We start from the raw sequence: 8,600 nt of genomic DNA on the forward strand, positions 1-8,600 counted from the left end.
GGGCAGACACACTTCATGCAGCAGGCTGAGAGCATAACCTACCGTAGCTGATACTCCTCAGGGGTCACTGATAGTGATTCTGAAAGACAGCACGAAATCAACAGGGCAGTTCACAAACACACAGGTGGGCCAGGCGTGGGGTTAGGGGACACACGCACGCACACGCCTGGGCGTGCACACACATGCTGTGAGGCCTCAAGGCCCTGCATGCACACGCTAACACACATGCCCACAAACACGCATACATCTCCCCTCCCACCTCCCAGTGCCCAGCACCATTGCCGGCCAATACGTGCAGCACGGATCTGGGACATGCAGCCACTCAGCATACTGAAGCACACGCATGAGCTGTCACAACACAGAAGCTCGCTTGCACACAGAAGACCTTTGCACCAGCTCCCTGCACACTCAGGCCTGGTGTGCTGACAGGGTTACCACACTGCTCCGTAAGGGATAAGGGCTTGCATTCTAGGACCCAGGTGTCAGCTCTGCCCAATAATAACCTTCCATGATTTTGCACAGCGTTAAGTCTCCACAAATCTTTCTCCAACCTGCCCCACCCTACAGCCAGCCACATTTACAATCAATATAGCAGCCCTCCCCCCCATCTGACACTACCTTGGAAAAGGAGAAGGGAAACTGAAGCCCTAGGAGGGAAGATGACTTGCTAAAGGGAAGTGGACCAGCATCTCTGGACTCCCAGTCCCAGGATATGCTCCTGCCTTTACCCTGCTGTTTCGTCATTGGAGCCCCATAGAGCAGGCCCATCCATGCCTCATTTGGTGTATGCGTTTTAGACCCCCAGCTCTGCCCTTCAGTCATTTAGACCAAACGGATGCTATTGGTCTGTCTGATACTGTGTTCTTTCTCAAAGACCATAGTCTGTGGAAACTGGGCAGACTGAGTAAGCTATTAGAGTGAACTTCCTGGAAAGCCAGTCATGGATCAAGAAGGCAAAGCCAAGGGATGAAGTGTGTTTCTTTTCCCGAGAGATCTCTGGCAGGAGGGCAGTCTTCAGTTCCTGTCCCTGGCCCACATCCACCATCTGGTTCCAGACCACCAGATTGTCCACGATTCCCAGATTCCTTCCTCGGCTGCTTCCTATCCTACTCCATGCCTGGGTGCCACTCTCACATTCTCACCCGTGTGCACGCCCACACACATCACACATCTTGCTAGTCATACAATCACAGCCTGGCCTGATGCTGTGGGCCAGAGGCTGGACATCATTCTGGGACAGCTTAAAAGAGTCAGGGCTGGAAATGGGGCATCAAGGCAGTTCTGAATGCAACTGAAGAAATCCACACGGCTCAAAAGGAGGATCTGGGGTCAGAGCCCTAGACGTGAGGAGCTGGGCGGGTGAGTGGAGGATGGAATGGAGGAGAATGGAGGGCAAGGGTTAGAAATGCAAAATGTGGGAAGAATGAAGAGAAAATGAAAAAAGGAAGCGCCATGCAAGTGCTGAAAAGGAGGGGGCGAGTGGTATAAGTTCCAGAGCCCCCTCCTCAGAAACGACCACCTCCGGGACTCAGCGCCCCCTGCAGGGCAGGGCCGTCAGCCCGTTGCGGCCGCCGGTCTCTTGGCCTTGCACCACCAACCCCAGCGCCTGGGATGGAGAGGGTCGCTTCCACCGCTAGGCCAAGGATCTAGAATCCGACTCCACCTCCCTCCCAGTCACGCCCGCCTGGAGGCCTTTCCCGCCGCCGCTTTCAGCCCCTACTCACCTGGGGACCCCAGGTGGGGCGCGGTTGGGGCGCGAGGGCACCTGGGGAGGGGGGCCGAAGGGATCAGGGGAAGCCCCCGGCCTGGAGGGCACGGGGGGCGCCCCCCCCAGGGCGGATCCAGCAGGCGGAGGCCCAGGAGCAGGGCCCCGCGACCCGGGCCGGGCTGGGGGCACGGCGGGGGCTCGGCGCTGCGGCGTGGGGCTGGACGTGGGCGATCTACGGTCGGGCGACAAGGGCAGAAGAGAGGAGCAGATATGAGCGGCTCCGCCCCCAACAGGGATCCCGCCCCCAGCCCAGGCTGTCCCCGCCCATGCAGCAAGCCCCGCCCACCGCGGCCGCGGGCAGCATCGGAGCCGAAGCCTCGTCCCCCCAGCGGCGCCACCCGTCCTGCAGCCAGCGCTCACGGCAAGCCCCGCCCCGCGACAAGCCCGCCCTCTTCTAAGCTCCGCCCCTCGCTCCAGGTGGGAGCCCCCGAGACCCGGGCGCGCCACTGCCCGGTCCCGGCCCTCCTCCCGCGGGCCCCGGGCTGGGGGGCTTTGGGGCCGTGGGGGCCGGCCCTGGTACCTGCGTCCGGCCGGTACGCTCTGCACCTGCAGCCAGGAGTCGTCCACGGGCGGGGGCATGGGCGTGCTGACGGTGGTCGTGTTGATGTCGCCGATAATGCTGAGCGCCTCCTTCAGTGCGTGGTACATGCGCAGCATCTCATCGCGCCGCTGAGCTTGCTCGGCCGATTCCTCCATCAGTGTGTTCTGGTCCCCGCAAGAGTACAGGTTGGCCAGCAGCTCGGAGAAGATAAACTCCTTGGTCTGTGAGAGAGCAGAGACGGAAGGAACCTGATGACCATGCCACCCTGTCGCTGGCCAGACCTTCTGGGATTAGGTGTAGAACTGGGAGCTGGAGTTTGGCATTTCAGATGCCTACTTCTGCTTGGTGCCCAAACCCGTAGGTCTCTCCAAACCCCATCTAATGTCCTTTTCTCAGACATAGCCAGAGAGGGAAGTCACTTGCCCTCTGTCTGTGATCTGGGATGAGACTCAGAAACCTAGCATGCCACTAGGACAACTGCCTACTAAGTTTATGAGCCTTTCCCAAGACCCAAATAAGGAAGGAGATAGTTTAAAATGTCCTGAGTCCCTAAGAAAGAAATAAACATAATTATAATGTGTCCTTGGATTGAGTGAGAAGTATCAGTGTGTGTAGTGGAGGTTTAATTCCCATTTAAAATCCCCAGGCAGTGCTGCGCGGTGGTGCTGCACATCTTTAATCACAGAACTTTGGAGGCAGAGGCAGGAGGATCTCTGTGAGTTCAAGGCCAGCCTGGTCTACAAAGTGAGCATCAGGACAGCCAGGACTATGCAGAGAATCCCTGTCTCAAAAAAACAAAACAAAACAAACAAAAAAAGATTGCCCCAGTGTGGGGCAGTATTGTGACTTGTTGACACATTGTAGCCTGCTCCAATCTCACTGCCTCCTCACCCAACAATCTACGAACACCCCCCCTCCATGAGCCAGGCTCTGTGCTGCTCCACACTTCATAAGCAATGCTGTTCTCAGCTCTATTATTACCATCCATGGTTTATACATTAGGAAATAGAGTCAGAGATGGAGGTTCATCACAACCCACTTCTGCTGTCCTGGGGCCCTGCTTTTTCACTAAGCCACAGTCTGTGGTGGCTCTGAGAGCTGTGTTTCATTTCAAAAAATGGAGACTATTGGCTGTTCCTGAAGAACATGCATGTTTGGGACAATCTGGGTATGTGTATCTATTTTTCAACTGCAAGTTTCCTGGAATTCAAATTAAGATGACATTTCCACCAGATGTGTAACATCTGGAGTGGGTTTACAAAAGCTTAATGGGAAAACAGTGTGCAATGTATAACTAATGTATTTTTAGATTGGAGCCAGTTATTGTGGGACATGCCTGCCACCTCAGCACTCAGGAGATGGAGAGAGCCAGGTAGAGGTCACCCACAAGTTTGAAGTCAGCCTGAGCTCCACAACAAGACCCTAGCTCAAAAGTCAAAACAATAGTATTTTGGATATCATGGGCTATTAAAATTAAGGATTTTGGAACCAGGTATAGTGTCCAAACTTTTAATCCCAGCTCTTGGGTGGCAAAGGTAGGCAGATCTCTGTGAGCTCAAGGCCAGCCAGAGCTACATAGTGAGTGCTTGTCTTGAAAATAGGTAAATAAATAAGGGTTTGAGGATTATGGGATAGTTTAGTGCAAAGCCTGATGACCCGAGTTCAATCCTTGAGACCCTCATGGTGAAAGGAGAGAACCAACTCCCTCAAGTTGTCCCATTACCTACACAAAAACAAATGGCATGAGTTTGAGTTCCCCTGCCCTGTGCATATATATAAATAATACAAAAGGAAAGATAAGCCCGCTGGCTGCTTGGTCCCACACAACTACCCTGCACCGCTCCCTCCCCCACCCCAGCTGTGGACATACATTGTTGATCATGAGGTGCATGATGGTCTTAGGCATGAGATCCCGCACAGTCTTGTTGACAATGGCCATGTACGAGTCTACCAGGTTCCGAATGGTCTCCACCTGCCGCTCCAGCTGAGGGTCCATGGAGTGCATGAAGCTATCAGAGCCATTCTCCTCGGTCTCACTGGCCTGCCATTGGGAACACAGGGTATCAGAATGGCAGGGCCCGTGCAATCAGACTCCCGATATCACTAAGACCTCAGCTCCTGCAAGGATATCTACCACACAGAGGCACTGAGAACACATCTGGGACTCTAGGCTCACCACTGTGCCTCTCAGGACCCAGACACCCCACGTTCAGCTTTGACTTGACTCTGACCCTAGTGTCTAGAATCCGTCCCCATTTCTCAGTCCATACATTGGAAAAGATCATCTCCAAGTTCCTTCACTTGGCTAGAGTTGGTGCCAGGCTCGAGGACCCTGGCAGGAAGCAGGGGGAGGACACACTTACCTTCTCCTTGTCCTGGAGGCCCACATCAGAGCCACAGAAGCCATATCAGCATTGCCACCAACACCAGGGAGCACATTTGAAATAGACAAAGAGAGAAAAAGGGAGGGATCACATGAACCTAGTGCAATGTACCCAAACCCTGGTACATGTAGACGCTGCTGCAGTAACAGGGAAATGGGACAAGGCAACTTGAAGCCACCAGTGTATGAAAGTTCAGGAGATGCTCTCTGGCATCCGCTGGAGGAAAATGGGGAAGCCAGAGGACTTTGTTCCAAACCCATGCAGGTAGCTTGCTCTTTGCCTCAAATAAGGACTCAGAACTTCTCAAAGCCTGGTACCCTGGAACCCCGGGTACAAGCAGCTGGCCCCTCCTCCCCTCGCTCCACCACCACTCACCCCAACGCGCTCAGGGTATACGCCAGCCCTCAGGAAGGAAGCCTTCCAGCTGTCCACCTCCTCCTGTGTCTCACAGGCCAGTTCCAGCTGCCGGTAATCTTTGTAGACATTCCTGCAGGGTGGGGTAGGCGGGAGGGGGATGAGGAAAAGCCCCACCCTGTTCAGGGGATAGTGACATGTGTGGGCTTTAGGGTCCTCATGCCTACTATCCATCCCTGGCTTTCTTGTTGACCTTAGGCAAGGTCCCTCCTCTCTTCAAGCCTCAGTGTTCTCATTTTGGAAGTAGGTTGGGAATGATTCCTGTCTGCTGTGGCCATTGGGATGCTTCAAAGGGAAAGTAGCCCAATGTAAAGAAAGGGACTGAAGTCAGGCATGGTGGCACACCCTAATGCCCTTACTTGAGGGGTTGGGGATTTAGCTCAGTGGTAGAACACTTTCCTGGCAAGCATAAGGCCCTGAATACGGTTCTCAGCTGGGGGACAAAGCCTGTTCTCAAGAGGCTGAGGCAGGACAATCTTCAGTTTGAGACCATCCTGGACTACTTAAATGAGACTAAGACCCTGTCTCAAAACAAAAGGAAGGCTGCAGAGCCAGGCAGGGCAGCCCTGGCTTGGGCCTCAGGCCCCTTCAGCACCCTCCCTGGCTTTTTGGAGACTTCCAGATGGCATCTGCTCGGGATTCTTATCTCTGAGTAAGAAAGAGCACCTATCAGAGCCAGCCTGGAACTGGAGAAGTGATGTCTAGTCCCGAGCCCATCCCAGAGGAGACTAGGGCTTTAGACCTTTTGTTCTGTGCCAAGCAGACACTAGGTAAGTTAAGTGGCTGTGAAAAAGGAGGGAGGGGATGAGGAAGCAGAGGGGGAGGAGAAAAGGGTAAGGGGAGGAGGACGCTAAACATGGACCTGGCACTGAGGAGAAACTGAGTAGCTGTCTGAGGGCAGGCCCCTGGATTTGTGCACCCATTTTCTACACAGCAGCATGGTTTGGGGCTTGCAGGGTCTGGGGTCTCAGCAGCTCAGCCAGGGGCAAGCAGGCACCTCTGCTCTGTGTTGAAGAGGGCAAAAATATGCTTGCTTGACATGAAACCCTTCTCCACATCACGAAGCTTCAGATTGTCCACAGACAGCATGTACTTCTTCTCTTTCTCCTGTTGGGAGGGGTAGGAATGAGGTGTCAGTCTGGCACTGCCATGCCTCCATCCCTTAGAGTGTTCCATGAGGGCGAGCACCTGGGATTGTGAACACTCAAGGTAGTCTCGGGCTCTAGTCCTTGCCAGCACACATGGAGCTGTACAGTAAATGCTGGCCGTGGAGCCCTGACCCCATGGCTTTCAAGCCAACCCTAGTAGCCCTGTATATATGTCATAAGGGGCTGGCGAAGGCATTGAGACTAAGAGGGTCTCCCTCATCTCACCCTTAGCAAGTTCAGGAGACAGGCCAGGCTGGGCCTCAGGCTGGGATGGCTCAGTGGCGGCTCAGTTGCCTCCAGCCTAGTGGACTCTGACTTCATTTCCTGACTATGGAGATGGGAGGGGGGACTGCACTAGCCCTAGAGGCTCAGCCCACTCCCCCCTCCAGCCATCCATGTGTTACCAATCAGACACACAGCACAAGCCTGGAAATTGCATGTCTGTGAGCACATGTGTGTGGTTGTGTGGTTGTTGCAAGGCCAAGCGAGTCTGTCACCATTGTGTGCACTTGTGTCTATAGGACATAGCTGCATGAATGCATTGGACCATGTGGTAATAATATGTTCATGTTTGTCAATGTGTGTGTTTGTAGCAATTGTGAATGGGGTGTAAGACTATGGAGTCATAGTCTTTTTTTAGGGTTTTTTAAGTATTTTTTTTTTTATTGAAACAAGCTTCTTTTACATGTCAATCTCAGTTCCCTCTCCCTCCCCTCCTCCCCTGCCCCACCACCCCTATTTTCCTGCTCCCCAGGAAGCATATGGTTTACATATGGTTTGTGCAGTGACCTAGACATGTTGCTGTGTTCTTTTGTGGAAGAAGTTATATAAATCTGTGGATAGATGCAGCTCTGTCTGTAGGCTCTGTGTCCCAGGGGAAGGATTCAGGGATCCTGGGAGGAGGCACCTCAGATGGGGCACCAGGAAGGAGGAGAGAAGTTTTTGCTGCCTGTACCTCCTGGCCACCCACCCAATACTACCGGGCGTATGCTGGAGGGATGGTCTGTGTGGGACTTGACAAGTTTTGTCTAGGATCTCAGGTGGGGGCTGGGTTTAGGAGGACCTTGCTTTCCCACCCTGGCGTCCATCTCCACCCCTCTGCCCCACACACCCGCCTGGCCTATGCAGCCACATAAAGCCCTCTTTATGCCAGGCGGGTGGCCGGGAGCCCCAGAGGGCGGCTGGGGGAGGAGAGGAGGAAGTTGCACACGCGGCCAGGGAACATCTGGAACCCATCTAGGGAGGCCCGCCACAGCCGCCTTGTGCTCAGGGTTGGACACTAGGTAGGAGTGGCCTCCTCCCCCAGCCCTCCCTTCCTGCCGGCCCCCTCCCCAGGCCCCTCCTTCCAGCCCAGCTCCCGCTCACCCCTGCCACGTCAAAGGAGGCAGAAGGGGAGTTGGGAGCAGAGAGGGACCACGGCTGGCTGTCTGGGGCTGGGGGACATGGGAGCTGGGGCTGGGGGCATCGTATCTCTAGGGGATGGGGCCAAAGCTCCCACCGGATGGACTGATGCTGCCGCCTGGATGAACCAGAGGATACCTCCACTCCGTCTACCCAGTGTTTAGACTACCTGTTCAGGACTCCCAAATTGTACAGTAGTCTGCACATTGGTTAGGCTGGGCTGGGTTAGACCCTCGGCACCGTCGCTGAAGAGCCGCACCAACCCTGCTGTCTTCCAGAACCAGAGCCTGGACCTGGGACAGGGAGCTGTGGGGCACAGGGTGGACTGGGAGGAGGTGCAGAGCTATGGGACTGCCATCCTGTTACGGGACAGAGGTTGTGGTGATAGGGGAGGGCAGCGGAGGAAGACGGAGAAGATGGGGGGGGGTCGTCGGCACTGGTGATGTGGGTGATTGCCTGTCTGACAAGATGCTTCCCCAACCCAAAGACTAGAGGACATGCGGCCTGGCAGAGGGGACCAAACTCCTGCCCAAGCCCAAACTACAGTTATCCTAGTGCAAAAATGCACTCACACTCCAGAGCTGAGAGGCATACATCTGTGCATCCCAGCTTTAGAGCGCACATCCATGCCCAGACACACTCAAGTGCACGCACTCACACTCAGACACACAGCCTCACAATGGGAAGTCCCCTTCCCCCAGCCTCTCTTCCCAAACACATACACATATTCTCAAATATCCTTCATTCACACTCTCTCCCATCACACCCCACCCCCACGCGGACACACAAGCACAGACAATGAAGTCACATGCAAGCACACAAATTCACACCTAGGTGTTTATTCCCCTAACACACTCATAATACCCTCAACACCCAAGAGATACACACACACACACACACACACACACACACACACACACACACACGCACGCGCGCGCGCGCGC

General features: G+C 54.7%; 1 protein-coding gene across 10 annotated transcripts in view; it reads right to left on the minus strand.

The window, feature by feature from the left end:
• The window catches only part of Dnm1 (dynamin 1), a 44,535-nt gene that overhangs the window by 1,901 nt on the left and 34,034 nt on the right, over window positions 1-8,600 (minus strand). For 6 of the 10 annotated variants that reach the window (XM_027423844.2, XM_027423837.2, XM_027423834.2 and 3 more), the window contains 6 exons: window positions 6,105-6,214; window positions 5,069-5,180; window positions 4,673-4,684; window positions 4,180-4,350; window positions 2,289-2,530; window positions 1,725-1,940 (listed from right to left, as the gene is read on the minus strand). In XM_027423844.2, coding sequence (XP_027279645.1) covers window positions 1,725-1,940; window positions 2,289-2,530; window positions 4,180-4,350; window positions 4,673-4,684; window positions 5,069-5,180; window positions 6,105-6,214 — 863 coding nt within the window. Of the gene's footprint in view, window positions 1-42; window positions 80-440; window positions 443-1,724; window positions 1,941-2,288; window positions 2,531-4,179; window positions 4,351-4,672; window positions 4,685-5,068; window positions 5,181-6,104; window positions 6,215-8,600 lie in introns of all 10 variants that reach the window. The other 4 variants (XM_035446206.1, XM_027423840.2, XM_027423841.2 and 1 more) reach the window with 2 other exon arrangements.

This window comes from Cricetulus griseus, chromosome 6 (assembly GCF_003668045.3).
Source record: "Cricetulus griseus strain 17A/GY chromosome 6, alternate assembly CriGri-PICRH-1.0, whole genome shotgun sequence".
Lineage (NCBI taxonomy): Eukaryota > Metazoa > Chordata > Mammalia > Rodentia > Cricetidae > Cricetulus > Cricetulus griseus.